Source organism: Anabrus simplex, chromosome 1 (genome assembly GCF_040414725.1).
Source record: "Anabrus simplex isolate iqAnaSimp1 chromosome 1, ASM4041472v1, whole genome shotgun sequence".
In the NCBI taxonomy this organism is placed as follows: domain Eukaryota; kingdom Metazoa; phylum Arthropoda; class Insecta; order Orthoptera; family Tettigoniidae; genus Anabrus; species Anabrus simplex.
In genome coordinates this window covers 371,295,349-371,320,891 of record NC_090265.1, presented here as the reverse complement: position 1 = coordinate 371,320,891, position 25,543 = coordinate 371,295,349, and the positions used below count along the sequence as shown (strand labels likewise).

Sequence of the window (25,543 nt, the reverse complement as noted above, 5' to 3'; positions counted from 1 at the left end):
CCAATAATACAATTACCTACAAATAACTGCCATCATTGTTGCCGTTCAAATGCACCGTTTACTCAGTGACACGCAATGAGTCTCCGTCCACGCTGACCAAGTTCACCGTACCGAACCCGGGACTTCAACCAGACAACTTTCAGTTTGATGCCTATAGAACTTCATTTGGCTATGGAATATTTTCCCTGCCCCCTGTGATTATAAAATAAGATTAAACCACTCTGCATATTTCTGATATGTCAATGGTGCAATCGTCTTCCAACGATTACAACAACGGGACGCACTTGGTGCTCGACATTGTTATATCCTTGCTCATCAAGCGGCTCTCTTGTAAATATATATATAAACTGTAAATTCTGAACTGTTCAATTGGATAATGTAAATTTACTGTATAGTTACCAACCATTGACAGTAATTTTTGCTACAAACATTGACGCCGAACACTATACCCTTTCTCCCCTGACTGTTATAATGTAAATAATTTGTAAACACGTTATGGTTTCCTACGAGTGTGTCAATTATTCTTCGGAGAACCACTGCTAGCTCTGCTAATATTACCCAGTAATTTATGCATTGGTGCCGACTACTTAGTCTATAAACTTATATTGTCAACTATCACCATTGTACAAGTGTTTCTCGTAATTAATTTTCCCATTGTAATGTATATTAATATGTGCATGTTAAATACTAATCAGGTACCTGATTTTTGCCTTGAGGAGGTGATTTGACTGATGATGCCCTCGATGAAGGGCGAAACATGTCTCAAGTGGAATTAATAATAAATTCCCAAATGTAAAAATTTATATGTATTGAATAGGTGACAAAATAAACCATTTAGCATCCTACATTCAGTATCTTCAATACGGATTAACAATGATTTTTATCACTTTCCACTGTATTTTCCAACGACATTTCAAAATAGACAGGTGTCTGATCAGCATTCCCAATTTGTGACAGCAAATAAGAATTTTGCTTCCTGAAATGAATAATGCGATGCTGAAAGGCCGTTAATTTTTCTTCATACGCCCCAGGGAGACGAGGTGAAATAGACGTACGTCTCCGAATGCATAATCCCTTTCTCCGATAAAGTTTCGGATCCATCCGCGGCTTGCAGTAAAACCCTGTGTTTTGAGATCTCTAGTGCTTTCAATTGACACATTTAGCTAGAAACACCATATCGTAATGCACGTTTTTCTATTACCTATTTGTGGAGTCCTTCAATTTCCGGAAACACTGCACTCCGCCCGCGGAACGCTCTGCGATTGCCGTTACTTTTTAGAAGTTTTCCTACTTCTTCCGCCAATCATGATTCATCAATATTGTACTTTCTGCGTACAGCACGACTTCCGTATATTTCAGCTTCACTTTAAGTTTCTCACGCACAGTAAATGACCGCAGACGCCGTTTTCAATCCATTGCTTACTATCGAGACAGCACTTTCACGGGACTGATATGGAACTCAAATGTAAGCGAGGTAGACTTCCTTAACCAACAGTCTCGACTCTCGCAAAGTATGATATCCCGCGAGATCAGCTATTTGCGCACCCAGCATGCCAGCAACACTTGTGAAACAAATGACGATCGAGCATCCGAAGCAGTGGCTTTCCTACTGACCGCATATTTACCCATATTCTTTGATTTACCGTATTTCATTACTGTACATTTCGCATTTACATGCAACTGTAACCGTATTGAGAAAAAATCAAACTTGTTTTCTAGAACGCAACTAAAACATAATAAGACCTGAATGACCATTTACATGTGGTATATTGAGTACGGTAACCGTATTCAAATCTATTTCAATACTCCATGTAAACGTAGTGAATATTTACGAGAATGAACTGCTTGAATACAACCCACACCGAAATTTAGAACCAATATTTTGGGGGGGAAAAATGCAGGTGGTATTCGGGATTATACGGTATACATACTCTACTTTCCTCCATACTGTCCCCACCTCCAGTCAGGTTTCTATAATATTATGTATACTACAGTAAGTTACATTTAATTTTTTGTTACTTTTTCTGTATTTGATTATTGAACATTCCTATAAGTAGTTTGATATTCAGATTCAATTCCAAAATCAAGTCCTCTACTTCATTTCCTTCTTCCAATACTAAGCCTTTTACTAACTGCTTTGGAGCTGTGGCTGAAATTTTCCTAGTCCTTAAAATAAATCGTGAAAAAATGAACATTTTTCAAATTATTAGTTGCAGTCCTCCAAAATAAGATGTTATTTATTATAATAAAACTCAAGAAAATCAATAGCCCAGACATGGTGAAACACAAGAATTAATATGATTTCTGAAGTTAAAAGCACTGTGCTGGCCCCGAACAGTGACTACAATGACTCTTTGCCAGTGATTTTATTTTATGCTTACATATTAACTGGAAGATAAAGTTTAAGTCAGGCTACATTATTCCAAATGAAATTCTACTCAACTGTCACACAAGAACTTAAATTGGTAGGATGCAGATTTATATTGGGTGATCAAGTCCTCCTTCCTTTTCTTGCCCTCCTATAGCAAACTACAGCCAAAGTGGTTAGGATGTTTTGGTGGAGACCGAAAAAAAAAATTAAAAGCAATTTTGCTGTTAAACTGAAGGTTAGGTTTGAACGTAAAAAAAATGACAATGAAAACAAACAAGTGTTTATAATTACAATTAATGAAACAACATGTTATAACGGATGCGGAGAGGGCAGCCAGGTCAACCAGACTCAAGACTTTTTGGGAGAAGAAAACGAAGACAAATTTGTTGTAGTCTGATTTAAGTGCTCCAATGTGGGCGTAAACTCTGTAAATAAATAAATAAATAAATAACAAATAAAGAAATAATACATTTTAAGAACACCAACGCATAGCTGCCAACTTTTAGAAATAAAAAATAAAAAGATTTTTAATTCTTGGATTTCATCACATAAACTGCACCACAGTCTAGGTAAAAAAAAGCTCAGTATAAAAGGCATACATATCTACAGTTACAATGCAAACTGACGATTAAATTTAAAATCTAAAATTAAGAAAACAAAACTGCTTACAAGAAAATGTACCTTATCATTCTTATTTTTAACACACGAATAATAATATTTATGTCACACCGAGACACAAAACCAAATGCATAATAGTTTTCTTTATTAGATGGTAAAATGAAAGGAAATTCATAGGTTTCTCTGAACACTTTGAGATAACGCTTGTTATATATATATTTGGCCATAACGAAAAGAGAAAATACCAGAAACTGTCACCGACAGAACTCCCTGAAATACATTCAAATCATTAAAATTATGCACTGAAATACACGAAACTACCATATACAAAACAATTCAGTATGTCCCATACATTATTAATATACAACTTTGACAGGGGGAGCACAGAAACGCAAGAAAAAACACGTGGCTTACAACACCAACAAAACTACGCACAGAAACAATGTTAACAACGTGCGAACTACAAAATAACAAACTCATTCTTTTGTTCCAATTACCTGAACCGCTAGCCTCTCTAGGTTGCAGTACGACTGCCATCCTGATCCCCAGCTGTATGAGGCACACATACTGCTGTGATGAGCAGGAAACAATACAAGAAAGCGACAGACGAAACACTCGCGAAATAAAGCATCAAATAAATATGCTTGAAAATGAGGTTGCATAATTTACACAAGCACATAAGAATTTATCCTAGGGGAGGAGTATTGACCGTACTGGAGGTTATAAAACCAAACCCCAAGGCGCAACCACCCCAAAAGGCCATGGCCCACCAAGCGACCGCTGCACAGCCCGAAAGCCTGCAGATTATGAGGTATCATTTGGTCAGCACAACGGATCCTATTGGCCGTTATTCTTGGATGGAGTCGCCATCTCACCGTCGGATAGCTCCTCAACTGTAATAACATAGGCTGAATTTACCTTGAACCAGCCCTCAGATGCAGGTAAAAATCTTTGACCTGGCCGGGAATCGAACCCGAGGCCTCCGGGTAAGAGACAGGCATGCTACCCCTACACTGCAGGTTATACTGGTCAAAAATAGGAAGTAGAAATAAATCGGAAAATTGGAACACGAGTTAAAGAATGGGAAGTTTCTGGGTAAATCGGAAGGGTTGGCAGGTATGCCAACACAGTAAAACATCAAAGAAAACAGTTCTTAGATATGCGAACTATACACGTCGCTTATAATTATGTTTAAGTTGTCATAGGATGGGCGATTTGCACACGTTTCATGAGTGGATTAGCATCCATTTTCTCAAACTAATTTGTCATCATCTATAAACTGTCTAGCTTTCTTCTTCTCCATAACTGAATGTTCTGCAAACCACCATGCGTAAGTACAATAGGCCTAATTTATGTACGCTGTTACATAATTCACTTACGAATGTAAAATTAAGCACCAACATGTCAGCTGTATACGTAAGTACAGTAGGCCTAATTTACGTACGTTGTTACACACGTACACAAGTACAGCAGGCCTAATTTACGTACGTTGTTACACAAGTCACTCAGGCCTCTTTCATACTGTGCGGAAGTAAAACGCGCTCATCTGCATGTGCAGATTCACCCGCTTTCACTGACTCTCACATACACAGCAAGCCGAGTTGTGCAAAACTCGGCGCGCTTTCAAGCGGATACTTTTCAACACTGTTCAGTCTAGGTAATAAATATGGACCATCATCGTCTTCGTTCACCTTCTACACTTAAGAAAATACAAAAATAGTTCAAGCATTCAAATTTCACATTTCGTTAAAGAAGATGGGTATAATTGAGGATACTCTCTCAATAAAGGGTCCAAATTAAACATTTTCCCAAACAAAACGAGACCTTTGGTATTTCCGACATTAAAGTTATTACGTTCTCAATGTCTATTTCGGGTTCCATAACAATCATTGTAAATCACACAGGAAAAGAAAATAGCACACAAATAATTTTTAAATTGAAAATGAGAAATAAATATGTCAGTTGAGTGAGAGTGGCCCTACATTTTTTTATAGTCTAAATCCATTTCTACTTCCTTATAGGTATATTATAGGGTTTTGATACAGGTCACAGTACAGTACTGACATCGTGAGCACGGTCGATCCGCTGTGTATGATATGCATAAAAACTCATGTCTAATAACAAGTAACCACGCGTGGGACCACGACTCACTACGGACTGCCCGCTCAAACATTTCTCCCATGCGCGGTTACTTTCTGCCTCCGCATCACCTGAAAGATTCTATTTGAACAATCGGTTCTTAGTTTAGGTCCAGGTGGATAAGCGCGAAAGTGGGTCGAACCCGCGCCGTATGAAAGAGGCCTCACGAACGAAAAATTAAGCACCAACACGTCAGACGCAAAGAGAATAAGACTGGCTTGGGACTGATACTCCCAACAGCTGTAGGCCGACACGCAACCACGCTCCAGGGCCATGAAATTAAGTTCTCTACCAAATCCTTACCCAGATCAGTTGTTACTGGCCTGTCCTGTGTGCAACGTGCCCGGGAACGCTAGATTAAATTTCTTATGGTGGGAGTTACGAACGTACTAAAGAGTGATGTACTGTAAGTGTGCTATGCAGGTTTCTTTAGCGTGTATTTCATAAGGACACGTGCTGGGACTTCGGAATAATGAAACATGCTAGAGAGGAACGTCTTAACCAGTTTTGACTGTACTTAACACCAAGTCAAAGATTTTTACAATGAAACATATTCCTCACAAAACAATACTATAACAATGTTAAGAATGAAATACCTGCAAACTGGTTGTAGCTTCCAAATGTAGCAGCTGCCCTGTCACTTTAGTAGTATATCCATCAGGTAGCACTACCCATGGTAGGGTCACTTCCAGGTATGAGCCAGGTCCCACATTGACATGGACTGCATTTGTCTCCTGTAAGGAAATGTCCATTTTATTCTTGCAGTTTTTAAAAGAAATAAACAATGAAATATCACAGACAAGAGAATTGTATTAATATACATATACTTCACCCCAATTTAACAGATAACTCCTTGTACATACTTGATACATATACATTACAAGGTCATATTTTGTGAAATTTGATATGGAATATTTAAATTGTTCCATGCAAGACCGATCTGTGAGCTAACATTTGCAGCAGAGTTATACTCTTAGTGACATGGATGTTTAACTTCTTGTATGAAATAGACTTTCTACGGGCTGATTGCACAAACGGTACTTAAAAGATGTTTACAGTTAAACAATGTCAAAGTATGGCTGCTGCATTGCAAAGACGTTATTCATCACTTAGACACTGTCTAAAACTGACGTTCAAGCAGCCATGTTTAAATACTGCCGAGAACATTGTTTAACCTCAAATTTTAGGAGTGAACCACAATCGGAACTTATTTACCATGAAACATATGACACAAGGGACAGACCAGTAACTGTCACTTGGCTACAATTCTTGACAATTGATATATTTGATTATATATGGGAAAATTTCTCTGGAATTATAGCTCACTTCAACTACATCCATATCAGAGTAACCTGTCCCGATCATCAGAGGGCTGTCACATTCATCAACCAGGAGGGATGCAGTTATTACACTTACTGACAATTAAGCACACATAATAGTGACACTAAAAAGTAGGTTGTGTGTATGTGGGTCTTTTTCAGATAATTGTCATGCTAATTCAGGTAAGTTTTCAGCAACTATGAAATAGGAAAAGGTAAGTACTGGGAAGGAAGAGCTGTAGCCTTAACAACAGCCCCAGTATTTGCCTGATGTAAAAATGGGGAAACTACAGAAAACCATCTTCACGGCTGCCGATGGTGTGCTTCGAACGTACGATCTCTAGAATGCAAGCTGCATCTATATGGCCCATACAACTCATTCAGTTTCACAGCAAGATAGTATCATCTTCCCTTCACAGAAGCTACTTAGACTACCACTCACTGTAAGAACACTATAATCAAAGCTAGACTCTGCACTGTGGCGTCTGCTAGTGTCGATAATATTATAAGATTTTATTTCCACCAAAAGAGATATTCTTATCAATGGGCAAGTCAGCTCATGCTTAGCCATACTTGTGTAATGTGTAGAAACAGCTGGCTAACATTTGGCGCACCCACCGACGAATTTCATTGGTTGCGACAAGCAAAAAGTTACATGGAACATACCTCTATTTCCAATTTCAAACTAATATCGAAAATTTAAATGATGTCTAGCTAAACACCAGCTGAACATTGTTTATATAATGAAAATCGCACTTGACTTGGATGTTGTTTAGGTAGACGTTGCCTAAGGATTAAATATAGTCATTGTTTCTGCAATCGGCCCTACACGTTTCATCTCTGAACTACCGTATTTCATGGCATAATCGTCGCCACCGCGTAATCGTCGCATCCTTTATTTTCAATACAAAAATCGGACTTTAAACTTTTAATTACATAATCGTCGCACGTCCAAATTTTGTTCACTAATCTGGTTAAAAGGTAAATGGAACTGCAACGTAAGTTGCACATGAATGCGCAATTTAAATACGTGTATGGTTTATGGGCAATTTGGCAACACAGTCACGTTTGCGACATGTTGCACAACGTATAAATAAATAATACCGGTATATGTACGACGCATGGTTTACCGGTAGACTATCGGCAGTTTGACAACGTGGTCGCGAGACAGTGTACTATTTATTCACTACCTACATATTATGCTTACCGGTAGGCTATCGGCAGTTTGACAACGTGGTCGCGAGACAGTGTACTATTTATTCACCACCTACATATGAGTTTCCATTTGAAATACATAAGGCTGTAAGTTATCGCTTATCGGCATCGTCGCCAGGAAATACCGGCTAGGTAGGTTGAATGGACCTCGAACCAGCCCTCAGATACAGGTAAAATTCCCTGATCCGGCCGTGAATTGAACCCGAGGCCTCCGTGTAAGAGGCAAGCACACTACCCCTACACCATGGGGCCGGCTCCTGTGTTATTGCGCACGAAGTGAAATCCAAGACGATAACGCAGATTTCCACGGAATTATTCAGCCGAATTATTTACGATGTCTCAGTTGTCATCGCTAGACTCTTATCTTACTACTACGTCATAAGTGTCCGGGCATGGGATGAAAACTTTTATCCAAGCAGTCAAGATAATTATTATCCAATGCTATTAGTTTTATTTTATAAACTCGTCAGTAATGTAATGTAAAATCATCAATAACTGGGAAGAAATATTAACCTAATTTCCGTATGTTTAAAAGAAATTGAAAAAAATGAATGTTTGTTACTGACGTCTCGGAATACAGTCAACTATACAGTAGATCTACACCGCGCTAGCTAGAGCTCCAGTTTGCAAGCTTTGAGCAAGCACAGTAGTGTGTCGCAACCAACGAGCTAAACTGATAAATTGTTGCATGCTTCCTTGCTGCCTAACAGTATTGGCTGCTCTGGAATGGACAGATCACAGATGCATTTATTTGTTTCAGATTTACGTGATTACTGTAGACATGTGTGCGTGAGAATTTAAGTTTTTAATTTGTGTTTTGGGTGTTTGCAGAAATAATTTGTTTTAATAGTGAACAATTACGGAAAGTCATTTATATCGCAAAACATTAACGTGTGAAGCATTTATAAGTGATTATGGGTAAATATAGAAACTATTCTGCGGGCTTCAAGCTAAGCGTAATTGCCTTCGCTGAACAGCACGGGAACAGAGCTGCAGAAAGAAAATTTGCTGTGGGTGAAAAGTTGGTGCGTGACTGGCGGAAAGTAAAAAACAAGCTAAAAAGCACAAACCCTTCTAGACGCGCGTTTAGAGGTCCTAAAACAGGGAAGTTTCCTATAATTGACGAAGAAGTGTTTAGGTACGTCAGTGAAATACGTAACAATGGCTGCAGTGTATCATATGAAATGTTACAAATTAAGGGACAGGAGGTAGCGCGCAAACACAATATACCGGTAACTCAGTTTAAGGCGACTCGTGGGTGGATTAAGGGGTTCATGCGACGACACAATCTGTCAGTGTGAAGGAGAACAACACTAAGCCAAAAGTTGCCTGCTGATTACACGGACAAGATTGTAAATTTTCACCGATTTGTCATACGTTTGCGCAAGGAAACTTCGTACTTGCTTTCTCAAATCGGTAATGCCGATCAGACTCCAATCTTTTTTGATATGCCTCGCAACAGCACTATAGCGCTAAAAGGATCACGGAGTGTATTAATGAAAACCAGCGGTAGTGAGAAGTTGCGATGCACGGCAATGCTAGCCATTACAGCTGACGGGACAAAGTTGCCGCCTTACATCATTTTCAAGAGGAAAACGATGCCTAAGAATATACAGTTTCCCCGTGGAATTCATGTACGAGTGCAACCAAAGGGTTGGATGGACGTAGAACTCATGCTGGACTGGGTTAAAACTGTGTGGAATAGAAGACCTGGTGCACTACTAAAACAACCAGCTCTGCTTGTTTTAGATAGTTTCCGAGGTCACCTCGTGAACGAAGTGAAGCAAATTCTCACTACAAATAAGACACGACAGATAGTCATTCCTGGTGGCCTAACATCTGCTTTGCAGCCACTAGACGTATGTGTTAATAAACCCTTCAAAGACCACTTACGTCGATTTTACAACGAGTGGATGATGAGCGGCGATCAGCAATTGACGCCCGCCGGAAATATCAGGCGTCCACCCTTGGACTTGTTATGCTCGTGGGTGAAGAAGAGTTGGGATCTTATACCACCTGAACTAGTCTCCAAGAGCTTCAAAAGGACTGGGATTTCGAATGCACTAGACGGTTCCGAAGATGACGCAGTGTGGCAGGGAGACGAAGAATCTGATACTGGTATTAACAGAGGCGAGGACGGCGCATCAGATAGCAAAACCTGCGATAGCGACACCGAAGATTTGGAATAAATTGCGTACCGGTAAGTCCGCATTTCACAACAAAGCGATAATTTTTTGCAAGTGTAATATTTTAACTTTAATACTCAAATTAATGACAAATTAACTTAATATGTTCATTTTTATTTTCAGGTTGGAAAAACGTTCACCGAATTGTTGCGAAAAATTATGAATTTTGTTTTAGACTATTTTAATTATTTTGATGTATAAACGCGAGTATTACGTGCATCTTAAATTTGTATCAAATACAATTTAGTTATAAATACATTTTTTTAGTAATACAAATACTGGTATTAAATATTCATCGTATAATGGTCGCACCCTACAATTTTTTTCGAAAATTTTGGTATAAAAAGTGCGACGATTATGCCGTGAAATACGGTATTCCTTTCTGTGGTGCACCTAAGAACCCTCATTCTCTAAGGGGCAGAGAGCCTTCAGTTTCTGACATCTCTACACCAGATTAGCGATTGTAGACTAATGAAACTGAACCTTGTCAGAACAGTACTGATAAGTCAGTAAAACATGAATGTTCTCTCAACCAACTGACACAATGTTATCAGCAGAAATCCTCCTTGTAAAAGGTACTAAACTGACAAGAGAAAACAATGGGGGATAGAAAAAATATAAAAGGTACACAGTAATAATTAATAAGCATTAAATAACACAGTACCTTGTTCTTGGAGAAGAGAACATCAATGGTGGCCTCATTCAGGGTACTAAGTCGAATATCAAATGACTGAGCTTGGCGCTTTTCCCCAGGCTGAGGTGGTTTAGTAACCTGTGACATAGAATCCAGTCAGAATCACATATATCATATACTATTTCCATACACAAGAATCAAATATATCCTGATTTGAAAGATAACTCCCTTTTTCCATTTCCTTTAGTACTAGCAACAGTAACTTTTGATCATTGGAAGATGTACACTCCTAACAAACAATAAAAGTATTTAGAAGAATTTTCTTGAAGTTATAAGATTTTTTAAATCATTGTCATGTTATTGGAATCAATGAAGGGTAAACAATTTTTCTGAAGTCATTTTTAGGATGTGGCAAATACTGAGGATAACTAGTGTTTGAGGCTGAGAAGTTACAGTATATTTGATATACCTATTTTGTAGTTTCTGCATACATCAAAGACTGGAAACTAAGAAAGATGTGTATAGGAACAGGCCCAATGATAGCCTAGTGTGGCCAGAGGAGAGTGAGCAAAAGGAGAGAAAACAAAAAATACAAGGATAACGATGAACTCAACATCTTCATGCGCCCATTTCTCACTAATCCCAACTACATCCAACATTGCTTAGGACGTTTTTGTGAGGACCGAAAAAAAAAGTCAAAGAGGAAACGTGCTAAAAAAAATGAACAATTTTGTTGTTAAATTTAAGGATAGGTTTGAATGTAAAAATTATCATGGTAAAAACAAAGAAACTAGTGTTCACAATTATAATTAATGAAATAAATAAGAAAATGATACATTTTAAGAATACCAACATAGTAAAACTTCCAAGGAAAAATGTCCGGCTTCATGGCTAAATGGTTAGCGTGCTGGCCTTTGGTCACAGGGGTCCCGGGTTCAATTCTCAGCAGAGTCTGGAATTTCAACCTTAATTGGTTAATTTCGCTGGCACAGGGACCGGGTGTATGAGTCGTCTTCATCGTCATTTCATCCTCATCACGACGCGCAGGTCGCCTACAACGTCAAAACAAAAGACCTGCATCTGGCGAGCCGAACTTGTCCTCTGACAATCCCGGCACTAAAAGCCATACACCATTTCATTTTTCACGAAAAAACATTCTTAGAAACACGAACTATACACATCGCTTACAATTATGTTTAAAGTTGTCACAGGAAAGTCCAACATCTGGGCAATTTGCACACGTTTCATTTGTTGTTTAGCATCCACTTTCTCAATAAACTTTAATTTTCATCGTCTGTGAACTGTCTAGCTATCTTCTTCTCCATAACAAAAAGCCCTGCAAACCACTATGCGTAAGTACAGTAGGCCTAATTTACGTACGTTGTTACACAATTCATTTATGAACGTAAAAGTAAGCACCAACATGTCAGCTGTATACTGAAGTACAGTAGGCCTAATTTACGTACTTTGTTACACACAGAAGTACAGTAGGCTTAATTTACATACTTAGGCCTCTTTCAGACGGTGTGGGAGTAAAACACACCCACTTCCGCTGACTCTTACACATACCACGGGTCAAGTGGAGCAAAACTCCTGCACTTTCCAGCACATCATTTTCAACATACTTTTCAGTGTGAGTAATGAATATGGACCATCATAGTCTTCGTTTACACTTAAGAAAATACAAAAATAGTTCACGCATGCTGTGTCCTTCACATTTTGTTAGAGAAGAAGATGGGTACAATTTTGAGGATACTCTCTCAATAACGGGTCTAAATGATATCACACTTTACCAAACATTAGACCACTGATATTTCCAACATTAAAGTTATATAAGTTCTCAATGTATTTCAGGTTCCATAACATACACTGTACATCACACAGGAAGAGAAAAAAGCACAGGAATAACATTTAAATTGAAAATGAGAAATAAATACTATATGTTAAATCTTTTGTTCACCGTGTAAATCCATTTCTACTTTCTTATAGGTACACTATCGGGTTCTATACTGATGTCGCGAGCATGGCAGATTCATTCTATATGATGACATGCACAAAAACTAATGTCCAATAACAAGTAACTGGGGGCATGGGACCACGACTCACCACGGACTACCCACTCGAACATTTCTCCCGCGTGCTGTTATGCTCTGCCTCATCATCATCTGAAAGAATCTATTTGAACAATTAGTTCTTAGTTTAGGCCTAGGCGGACTGGCAGCTAATCGTCGAAGCGGGTCGAACCCACGATGCCTGAAAGAGGCCTCCCAAACGTAAAATTAAGCACCAACACGTCAGACGCAGAGAGAATAAGACTGGCTTGGGACTGATGCTCCCTGCAGCTGTAGGCCGACACGCTTCCGCCTTGAAATTAAGTTCTCAAGAGAAATGAATTTCATTCTATGGGTCTGTATTAAACTTTGATTAAACCAAATTAAAAATAATAAGTGAGTTAATTCCATCTTTTCAATACAAATTAAATAGTGTTTATTAAATAAACATTAAATGGTACTAATTTCGACCTATTTAAAGACCATATTCAACCATATCATGTGCAGAACAAAGTATTTGAAATACAGTGGTTTGTGGTTTTAAAGATGGCCTTAAAACATAGAAACTATGAAAAATTGTTTTTAGAATTTCATGAAAACACTTTTGTTGTAAGAAATCAGTTCACTTAGCTGTAGGAATATATGAGAAGAAGAAGTCTTTTGTATTCTTCGTAGTATTCAAGAGCGTAAATACAAATCGAAATTTACAGTCTTGATGAGATGCGGAACTGGGCATACATTCATAATGTTGTTGTAGCACAGGAGAAGAGGTCATTTGATATTCTTCGTATCACTGCAAAGTGTAGAAACACTTAAAATCATTTATAATCTTTACACTACTATATAAAATTTCCTTTCTGCTTCAATATTATATTTTGTTTCAACTCACATTTTAACTAAGGCAATATTTTTTTTTTTTTTTTTTTTGCTACGGCTTTACGTCGCACCGACACAGATAGGTCTTATGGCGACGATGGGATAGGAAAGGCCTAGGAGTTGGAGGGAAGCGGCCGTGGCCTTAATTAAGGTACAGCCCCAGCATTTGCCTGGTGTGAAAATGGGAAACCACGGAAAACCATCTTCAGGGCTGCCGATAGTGGGATTCGAACCTACTATCTCCCGGATGCAAGCTCACAGCCGCGCGCCTCTACACGCACGGCCAACTCGCCCGGTAAGGCAATATTTAACATATATGGTCAATTCTACATCTCATCAAGATTATAAATGATTTTAAGTGTATCTACACTTCGCAGTGATATGAAGAATATCAAATGATGACTTCTCCTGTGCTACAACAACATAATGAATATATGCCCAATTCCACATCTCACTAAGACTGTGAATTTTGATTTGTATCTACGCTCTTGAATACTATGAGGAATATAAAAGACTACTTCTCATATATTCCGACAGCTAAGTGAACTGATTTCTTACAACAAAAGTGTTTTCATGAAATTCTAAAAATAATTTTTCATAGTGTCAAACTTCTATGTTTTAAGACCACCTTTAAAACCACTGTGTTTCAAATACTTTGTTCTACACACGATATGGCTCAAGATGACCTTTAAATACGTCGAAACTAGTCCCATTTAATGTTTATTTAATAAACACTATTTAACTTGTATTGAAAAGGTGGAATTAACCGTTTTTAATTTGGTTTAAATTAAGTTCTCTACGAAATCTTTACTCAGGCCAGTTGTCGTGCGCGCAACGTGGCCGGGAGCGGTAATTTGAATTTCTTATGGTGGGAGTTACGAACGTACTAAACAGTGACGTAAATGTGCCAACCAGGTTTCTTTAGCATGTATTTAATAGAACATGTCCGGGGACTTTGGAATAATGGCATAATAACCAGGGAAACTCACTAAAGAGGGGCGTCTTAACCAGTTTCGACTGTATTACAGAACTATTTCTTCTCAGTCTGCAGAGAACTTGATTCTGTTTGACAGCTTATATCAGAGGATAGGTGTCTAACCTCACTGAGGGAGCCATTCTTGAGTGAACTTCATTCTTGATGTAGAAAGTATAGGATTTGGTGTAAGCTTAATAACCACAAGAAAAGGAAAAGCTATACATGCCATGAAAAGTGAGGAACAAGGGACAAACACAGAACGAGAAAAGGATGCATTATGATGTATAAAGCTATAGAAGATGTCATATTTAAACATCTTGATATATTACCAGACTGAGCCAAGATCACACTCGCCAACATGAGAAGGCCAGTGTTCTACCGTCAGTTTCTCAGACCAATGTCTAGTATCTACTGCTCCTAACTAATTATTTTCTGTACAATGACTATGTGTCTAAATTCTTACAAATGATTATTATAATTAGTCAGAAACATTCACATTTTTGAACTTGGTCATGTGAAAACAATGAGTGCCAACACGTCTCCACGAAACGAGTATGAAAGAGAAATAAGGGGAAAGAGACCAGTAGGCAGACCTAGAGAAAAATGGACAGACTTAGTGAAGAAGGATGTAGAGGAGAGAGGTCAGGATTGGGAGCGGATTGTGAACGAAGAATGGTTCATAGACCGAACAAAATGGAAGGGGCTCATATACCACATCTGGGAAACTGGAGTTGGTCGACGATGATCACAATGATGATGATGACAGTAATAAGTACAACAAATAACACACTGTATTCATTCAAAATAATGGGACCATGTTAAGAAACTCTCTCTGCGAGCTTTCTAGCGAAGACTAACATTATATGATCCTGGAGCCTTCCTCCACATTAAAGCAATATGGAAGAACAGTCTTAAAACAAAGCCTTCCTAAGTTCTTTCAAATTGTATAGATCTCTTGATATACCTCAGAAATGCAAGAAACACAGAATATTAAACTTCTTAAGACCACTGATTCTTACCTGAAGAGGCTGATAATTGTTTGGAAAAAACAATTTGAAGAGATGTTCTCGCTGCCGGTCTGCCCATGGGCCATAGCTAAAGTCTGTGCCTTTTCCACACTGTAGGCCAAAAAAAATATAAATATTTTTATAGCTAATCATATCCAGATATCACAAGTGTTACTCCATCACCAATGTCTACAAATATACATTATTTCACTATTCTCAACTTGGTTTCAATAGATATTCAGTGACCTCTGAATGTTACTTTTTTTTAAAATTTTTTACTAGTGGCTTTACGTCGCACCGACACAGATAGGTCTTATGGCGACGATGGGATAGGAAAAGCCTAGAAGATGGAAGGAAGCGGCCGTGGCCTTAATTAAGGTAGAGCTCCAGCATTTGCCTGGTGAAAATGGAAAACCACGGAAAACCATATTCAGGGCTGCCGACAGAGGGATTCGAACCCACTATCTCCCGGACCTCTGAATTATGACTATTTACAGTTCCTAATATATTGTAGACCTTGCTCTTGCCCTCCCTGCAACAGCCATTAATGAGACATTCCTTACAAAATGACGACAGTACTTAAAAGTTACAGCAATCATGACCTTCAATAAAGGTATCGAACAAGTGGATATTATTAAATGTATTAAACAATTACACTACAGATAACATCAGTCGCAGAATCATAGAAGTTTCCACCATTACTAACAAAACAAGAACCTACACAAAACTAAACACAAACATCTAAATTGTTTATATAAGCTGCATTAATAGCTGCCACTATCAGGAAATCATAATAGTCTCCATGCTGTGCCCAATTTTTACATTCTGTCACTATATGATGAAAAATATGCTTTCTCAACATCAGAGCCACGTTTTGAAGAGGCAATGCCTGTTCCCATTAGTACCATTCCTGAAGTTACATGTGTACCCTGGATGGTGCTAAGGAACTATCACTTTGAGGGAAACAAGTTTCAGCAGCCAGATAATCCCAGAGATCTCCTGGCTTAAAGTCTCACCCTGATATGTCATAAGACAACTAGTGTATCTGGTGATCTGATGTAGGTTTACAATTTTTGCAAGAGCACATGCCTGTTCAGATATATTAGGAAAACATGACTGAATAATCTACCTGTGACTTTAAAACTCTTTCCTCCTTCCCTTTCATCATAATTTCCCCTCTTACTTTCATGAACCGTTTCCTTTCTCCTCTTTTTTAATTTTTCGTCTATTCACCTCTGTACTGAAGGTAATATTTTGGTAACTTCCTGAAATTTGTATCATGTTCTTATCTTCTTTAAATTAGCAAAGGTATTTACCTCAGATTAATTTATTTTAACACAACTACCATGCATATTGTAACTAATTTAATACTTTTGAGGATGCTATCTTTGTATGTATTGTATAATACAATTATACTTTAATGATACTAAATTAGATTATTTTATTATAAATTTTATTGTGATCATATTTATTTTCTTCTTTCGTTATTATTACTAGCATATACATTTCTCATTTGCCAGGATAAGTAAAACATCATAAGTTTAAAATGTTGTTGGTAGGTGAATTCGTTAATGAATAATTATGCTGGAAGTTGGTATCATTCTATTGAAACCACTGCTACACAATATGATTCATCTTGAAAAAGATATCACTGCCATTCAGAAAAAAATGTAAGCTGGTTGGGTTTATTCAGTCAGTTTATGTCATGAGGGTGGGTAACAATAACACCATCATCTACATGTCGTAGTTCCAGCCACTTAAGCTTACAGTATGCCATACAACTGCTTCAACCAGCCACTATTAATAAAACCAAGCAAGATCCTCAGGTCATTATCAAATATGTACGGGACAATTCATGGAGTGGAGTTAAGGCGGGTCTCAGCAGATGAACAAGCTTCTTCCAGTCATCTTGAAGCCTTTTAGCTTGCTATTATCAAGAGTCATTTATCCTGAACAATCATGATTTTTAAAAAGATGCATTTTTAGTAACCGTATACAAGCACACATTATGCAGTCATGACAGGTATACAGAGGGGTCCAAAAAAATGTACACAATGTTTGATAGTCCATATCATACATCATTACAGACTATTATGCCTTTCAGAATTCAGTCTGCAAGCCTGTGGATTTACTAAACGTCACCATAATCCTCTGTTTGCAACTAGTGCTGAGGCCTCATTTAGTTATATACCTCTTATCTTTAAATCATTAGAAACTGAGTCTAACCATCATCGTATTGGTCTCCCTCTACTTCTCTTATCCTCCATAACAGAGTCCATTATTCTCCTAGGTAACCTATCCTCCTCCATTCGCCTAACATGACCCCACCACCCAAGCCAGTTTATGCATACAGCTTCATCCATCCAGTTCATTTTTAACTCAGCCTTTATCTCCTCACTCTGAGTACCCTCCAGCCATTGTTCCCACCTGTTTGTACCAGCAATCATTCTCAGTACTTTCATATCTGTTACTTGTAACTTATGAGTAAGATATCGAGAGTCCATCCAGCTTTGAATCCTGTAAAGCTGCCTGCTTGTTATTTAAAGGGGCCTAACATCAAGGTCATCGGCCCCTAATGGTATGAAAGGAGACGAAATGGAATGTCAAATTAAAAGTCCAAAATTCTCCACAAGAATTCAAAATGTGAGGACGAAGAATGAATGGATGAGATGAATTTAAAACTATCAGTGAATGTGACCCGCAATGCCTTACATTCACAGAAACTGACGTAAAACAAAATGATTACTGACCAAGGGACTGCTGCTATAGCATAACACTAAATTGATGATGCTTGCAGTCTAAAGGGGGTCCAAAATCCAAGTTATCGGCCCCTCATAACGGTACTTATCGCTAGGAAAGTAGAACCATGGTATTTGTCACGTTGCGGTACTAATCAAAAGTAGCAGAGACTCGCGGTATTCCACAAATTATGGTACTACTCACAGGTTATGAAATTCGACATATAATACAGACCTATGGGTTTTCTCCCATTGCAGCACCATTTACAGGCAACGCAACCCTAATCACATAAGAGTACTAACCACAGGGACCTGCACTATCCCGTGGTGTTCCTCGTATAGTGGGTACTAATCATAGGCAAGGCAGAACCATGGTAGATATCATCCCATTGTCCTGCTCATATGGTGGTACTAATCACAGGTACTGCAAAAGCCGACCGCACGGTGCTCCTGTGTGCTACTAATCACAAACCTATTTCGTACCCAATATAGTGGTACTACGCGCAAGTAAAAGCAACCCTTGATATTCTCCACGTGGTGGTACTAATCACAAGTAGTTTCATGGTTGCAAAACAATCATCCCTTGGTCGCCCCTTACGACATGCAAGGGATATCGTGGGTGTATTCGTCTGTGTCCCCCACCCACAGGGGGTTGTGTGTTTGATCCACGAGAGGTATTTTATTTCCCTCAAGTCCGCCGGCAAGCCAGTTAGGACCCCCCTATCCGCCACTTGGGACACGCCACGTGGGAGTATCACCTCTCCCCCTGCTACCCCAGCATAGAAGGTTCGTAGCTCTTATAAAGCAAAGTTGGTCTGAAAACAGACCGATGTAAAGATAGTTTCGTCTGGGAGCTGACTTCCTTCTTACAGAATACTGTTGATCACAACTGCAAGCTCACCGCATTAGCTTTACTGCACCTTGATTCAATCTCACTTACTATATTACCATCCTGAGAGAACACACATCCTAAATACTTGAAATTATCTACCTGTTCCAGCTTTGTATGAACAAACTGACATTCAATTCTGTTTAATTTCCTACCTACAGACATCAATTTAGTCTTTGAAAGACTAATTTTCATACCATATTCATTGCACCTATTTTCAAGTTCCAAGATATTAGCCTGCAGGCTTTCGGCACAATCTGCCATTAAGATCAAGTCGTCAGCATAGGACAGACTGCTTACTACATTTCCACCTAAATGAAACCCTCCCTGCCACTTTCTTCCTTTCAGCAGATACCGGTAATTCATGTAAACTACGAACAACAAAGGTGAAAGTTTTTTTTTCTTTTTTCTTTTTTTTTTTTTTTTGCTAGTGGCTTTACGTTGCACCGACACAGATAGTTCTTATGGCGACGATGGGATAGGAAAGGCCTAGGATTTGGAAGGAAGTGGCCGTGGCCTTCATTAAGGTACAGCCTGGCCTGAAAATGGGAAACCACGGAAAACCATCTTCAGGGCTGCCAACAGTGGGATTCAAGCCCACTATCTCCCGGATGCAAGCTCACAGCCGCTCGCCCCTAACCGCATGACCAACTCGCCCGGTAGATGAAAGATTACAGCCATGTCTAACCCCTGTTAGTACCATGAACCAAGAACTCATTCTACATTCAATGTTCACTGCAGCTCAATTTTCAACATAAATGCCTGTGATCTGAATAATCTACCCTTAATCCCATAGTTTCTTGGCATGGTGAACATCTTTTCCTTCAGTACCCTGTCATATGCTTTCTCCAGATCTACGAAACAAACATACTGTCTATTCCTCTCATAGAATTTTTCAATTACCTGGCGCATATTGAAAGTCTGATCCTGACAGCCTCTCTGTGGTCTGAAACCACACTGGTTTTCATCCAATTTCCTCTCAACCACTGATCGCAACCTCCCAAGAGGCCAGTGAATACTTTGGCTGGTATACTAATCAATGAGATACCTCGATAGTTGTTGCATCCTTCCTGTTCCCTTGCTTATAGATAGGTGCAATTACTGCTTTTGTCCAATCTGAAGGTGCCTTACCAACATTCAATGCTAATCTTACTACTCTATGAAGCCATTTCATCCCTGCCTTCCCACTATACTTCACCATTTCAGGTCTAATTTCATCTATGCCTGCTGCTTTATGACAATGAAGTTTAATTACCATCCTTTCCACTTCAAGCGTTATTTTACAAACATTTTCCTCCTCCCCATGAGCTTGGTTGTTCGCGACATCACCAGGAGATTTCCTTTTACATTCAGAAGATTTTCAAAATATTCCCTTCACCCATCCAGTGATTCCCTGGGATCTATTATGAGTTTACCTGAATGACCCAAAACACTGTTCATTTCCTTTTTCCCTCCCTTCTTTTGACAAAATTGATTTGCAGGTACAGTTTGTGGCACAGAGATTTATGTTATATGTTCAAAATGACCACCATCAGCTTCTAAACAACACTGATGGCACCAAACTGCAGCCGGAATTATGGCTATCAGTGCATCTGACATAATAACAGCACATGATGCTAGGAATTTTCACATAGCTCGTTGATTGTAGTTGGTTTTTGTCGATACAAATCATCCTTGATTGTTCCCCCAGAGGTAGAAGTCCAGTGGTGTCAAATCAGGAGACCGACCTACCCACTGTCCGGGGTAGTGTCTCATCCCGGTACAACCTGACATCTGGATGGTAGTGAGGTGGGGCTCCATCTTCCTGCAGGTAAAACATTTCAGTGCCATACAGGGTTTAGATGGCAGACAAAATCCTTATCTGAAGCATATCAACATACACCTGATCAGTTGTGGTACCAAAGAGGAAGAATAGTGATTGATGTTTGTTGTTTAAAAGGGCCTACCATTGAGGTCATCGGCCCCTAATGGTACGAAAACAGACTAAATGAAATGACAACTTAAAAGTCCAAAACCCTCCACTGACCAGGATTCAAAGCATGAGGACGAAGAAGATAGTGGGAACTGAGCATAGGTAAGGCAGAACCATGGTGTCGCTAATCCCATGGTGTCGCTCATTTAGGGGTACGAATCACAGGTACTGTAGGACCCACCTCCTGATTCACACACTGTCACTACTAATCACAAACCTATGGTGTACCTAACATAGTGGTACTACGCGCAAGTAAATTCGACCCATGGTGTTCCCTGCGTGATGGTACTAATTACAAGTAGTCTCATGGTTCTAATTGGATCATCACTTGATCGCCCCTTTTAGTTGCCTATTACAACAGGCAGGGGATACCGTGGGTGAATTCATCTGCCTCCCCCATTCACAGGGGGTAGAGGAAGAAGACGAAACAAATCAAACCACGTGATGACAGACCACACCACACATTAAGCCCTGGTAGATTCACTGCCTTCTCTACATGAATATGAGGATTTACAGGAAACCAGTAGACACAATTGTAGCATACACAGTACCAATCGAATTGAAAATACTCTTTCCTTGAAAACTAGTGGCAGCAGGTTATGTTGCAAGTCTACTTTCCTTCTTGACCAAGTTATTTGTCTAAATAGACAAGTATTGTAAATATAAATAATGTTAGTTAAATATCCAAATATAACGAAATGTAACAATGACCAGAAAAGAATTAAAAACGCCAAAAATGACCTAAATTGCTCCAAAAAACGACAAAAAATGTAAGAAAATGCCGTAAAAAATTACCCTTATTTAATCAGTCAATTCATAAAACACATGTATATACTCTAGCTATCTTCTGGTCTTCATACAAAAAAGATGTAAAATCATCAAATGCATTGCCGTAACCATTATGAATCGAGCCTTGTCAGATCACACAAATTTCCCTGAAAATTCCTCATCCTTGCGAACCATGCGTTCAAAATATTCACAGTATTCCATTCTCCAATCCGGGTCATCTTCCTTCATCACATATAACAGTCTTGGAATTAACACATTCCACTTTGCATCCTTAAAAATTTGTCTTACACTTGACTGGCTAACCCCACTTTCGCACGCTCCCTGGTCCACTGATTTTTGTGGCAATCAGGTGAATTGTTGTAACATTGCAGCACTGGATGCTGGACTTGTAACTGTTCATGGTCAGCCAGATCTTGCCTTGTGCACATCATTAACAGTTCTGTCAGCTTCGAACTTCTCACGAATACGGGCTATGTTCCAAACTATTTCTGCCACTACCGTTGAACCTCATGAATGTTCTCGTACTTCCATAACCCCTTTGATACAACTTTGCACATTCCACAAAAATGATAACCTTAACTCAGGCATTGTCGCTACTCGATTGTCTTCCACGGTACTGGTGGGCCTGCCCCAAAACTGGTGGATGCATGGTACAAATTGTCAATGCGACCTACCCACGACAAAATAGTTACACTATGCTTCCACAAGAGATTAGTAAGTATAAGGCTGTGTTTTTAAATTATTGAATTATAAACAGCGAGTACATTTCTTTGGACCCCTCTGTATTTCCAAGTTAGTCATGTTATACCGGGTAGTCAGTTGTTCAACAGTTTTACATTCATTAAGCAATTAGACACAATGCCCACCTCCAAAATTCACTTTTCCTTGTACAGAAAATTTTCTTACATTTGTGTCAATATTTTTGTATTTTTTTCTGAAGGCTTTTATGATCATTTGTTTTACGTCACATAGACACAGACAAGTCTTATGGTGATGGGATAGGAAAGGGTAGCACAGGGAAGGAAGCAACTGTGGCTTTAATTAAGGTACATGCCCCAGCATTTGCCAGGGGTAAAAATGGGAAAGAATTGAAAACCATCTGCACGACAGTTGACAGTGGGGTTCAAAATGCACTATCTCCCTAATGCAAGCTGACAGCTAGATGACCCAAATCGCAAAGCTAACTTGCTTGGTAAAGAAATTTTATGTGACATGACGATTATAATTTCCTTGAATAATGAATGTCGTCATGTGTAAGTCTACAGGGATGTTTATAGTGTTTAAATTGTATATTTTCTAGGGTGGTCATAACTCAAGAGATCATATGGAGTGAACTGTTAATATTGAGTAGCTCATAGGAGATAGGATGTAATATAATTTATCTAAACACAGATCTCAAACCGAGTTCTCACAAAATTTTGAAAAGATATTTGCAATTTTAACACACTAACGAACATTTCTATTATTGTAAACAACATGACAACCCTCATGAAGTATTTGTTTGTGCTTTGTAATATGGATCACACAGTGAGTACTTCAAAATTAAATTATTCATATGGTTTCAATTTAAATTACAAGTAATGAACTTCATATGGTGTTTGAAGAATTAATAAGAACCCTGCCTCTTAATAATAAGGAATGTACCTTAATATCCATTCCCCAAATTGGAGGGGCTGACTCCACTATGTCTCCATTTGCCAACTGAAGCATTTCAGGTTCTTCAGGCACAAGACCTATTAAAGAGACAAATCATTACAATTTTAATTTCCCTTCATTCCATTTTTTTTTTTTTTTTTTTTTAAATCAAACAGATAGGATATGGTAAGGTTAAGGGAGCTAAAATCTGCATATCATAGACTGAACTGTACATGCATTTGACAAGAACATACCTCAAGTCACACTCAACTGCTTTAACAGAACATATTCTGATGATGGATAATAGAAAATCTGCATTATACCGTCCGCATCACTATTAACACTGTAGAAAAGAGAACATAGTCGCATGCCTTAACACAGGTGTCGACTCTATGGGAGGACAATGGGCATGCTCATTTTGTGAAAAATTAGAGTATAAAACAAGAAGAGGTCAAGAACAGAGAACATATCTAGACATGATATCATCTGGCGTTTTGCCATGTGAAAGAGTGGGTATCTTTAAATTTTGTGAAGATTTTGATCACTTTTGAGATTTTATACATTTTGTCATCGTCAGGACAGTCACAGTCAGAAATTTCTTTTCAGAGGACGCAGAGCACATCTTTACGAAAAATAAAGTATCCCTACAGTTTCCTGTTTTACATAATGAAGTCCCAAAAGATATGTCTTTTAAGATGAGGCATCAAAGCATCAATCTAAATGAAAGAACATAATTATATTATTGTTTTCTTATAAACAGAAATGTACAGTGACAGTCAGAATACATGTAATAGCCCTGTTATTAAAGAACAAGTAATAAATTCAAAATTACTCAACTCTGAATTTAATGAACTTCATATCTACTGTAATTATCCAATTGCGATTTGTAGACAAGTTTACAAAGTAATACAGTAGAACCCCGCTTAACCGAAACCCGGCTTAACAGAAATGCTCTTGCAAAATTGTATTTTAATATTTTGTTTTCAACATCCCGTTCCTAGCCGTCGATATTAGTAATTGCTATATGTGCGGAGAGCTACTAGGCAAACCCTATTTTTACATTATGAGTTATGCCAGAATGCACATGTACCATAAAACAAAACATTTTTTATCCTCTAGTTCGTTCCATGATACATTTTTTCTTGAACAAACAGGAAGTATTATTACTGTATTATTATTATTATTATTATTATTACTATTATTATTGTATTATTCGTCATGAAGATTATGCAGACGACTCCGACCTTGACAATAACAGTTCTGAGAATTGAGTTACAGCAGAAGATGGATTTAATGCACTGGAGGTAAGATGGATTTCAAATTTTTATTAAAATACAGTCCCACACGCTTTAATTAGAGTACTGTAATAAAATTACTGTGTACAGTATTCAGTTCAGTAGTAACAATAACTGTTTCATTATTTTAGATTACTTTGCACTTTGCTGAACAAAGCAATGAATCTACACCAGCTGATGTATGGTTGATTAAACGGTGGCGCGACATAGCTGCACAACCGCGCTGTACCAAGAAAATTCAGAAGAAAATCACATTTTATACAATAAGTGTTTTTATGTAAATATTTTAATGTTAATATATAGTATGCACCAGTGCTTAACAGAGTTTATGCATTTTTATTTTGACACTAGCTGTAGTACCCGGCGTTGCCCGGATAGTTTCTGAATATTTACCTTTAAGATTTGCATTACCAGTTAGTTCTGTGTGATGTGAATTTTTATAGAATTCCTTTTTGACTTGCAGATTGATATGTTATGATCTATTATGTAGTTTTACAATTATTTATGTGTGTTTGATTTCAAGTTTTAGATTATTTAATTTTCGAGTAAAATTTCGTCCTTATGGAAGCTCGAATCGACTGGGAAGTATTTGATCCTGTCAAAAATTAATACGTGATAACTATATTATTTAGCCGTCGCACTATAGATACGATGTACAGGATTTCAACTGTCAATGAGACTGCCCCCCTCCCGCCCTCCACCACTAAAAGATATAAAATCTGGATTGTCACCATTAATCTCAGTGACCCAGAAAACTGTAGATTCGACACTGTTTTCGATTATTTTTATATTTCACTCCCCCTCACCCACACCCCAAAGGGGGCTGAACATGA

The 25,543-nt window shown here is 38.3% G+C and overlaps 1 protein-coding gene across 1 annotated transcript in view; it reads right to left on the bottom strand.

Annotated features, from left to right (window-relative positions):
- tweek (transmembrane protein KIAA1109 homolog tweek) overlaps positions 1-25,543 on the bottom strand; it is an 843,591-nt gene that overhangs the window by 742,606 nt on the left and 75,442 nt on the right. Inside the window, 4 exon segments of the mRNA XM_068226772.1 lie at positions 5,725-5,862; positions 10,513-10,620; positions 15,405-15,503; positions 23,425-23,513. Of these exon segments, the coding sequence (XP_068082873.1) occupies positions 5,725-5,862; positions 10,513-10,620; positions 15,405-15,503; positions 23,425-23,513 (434 nt within the window).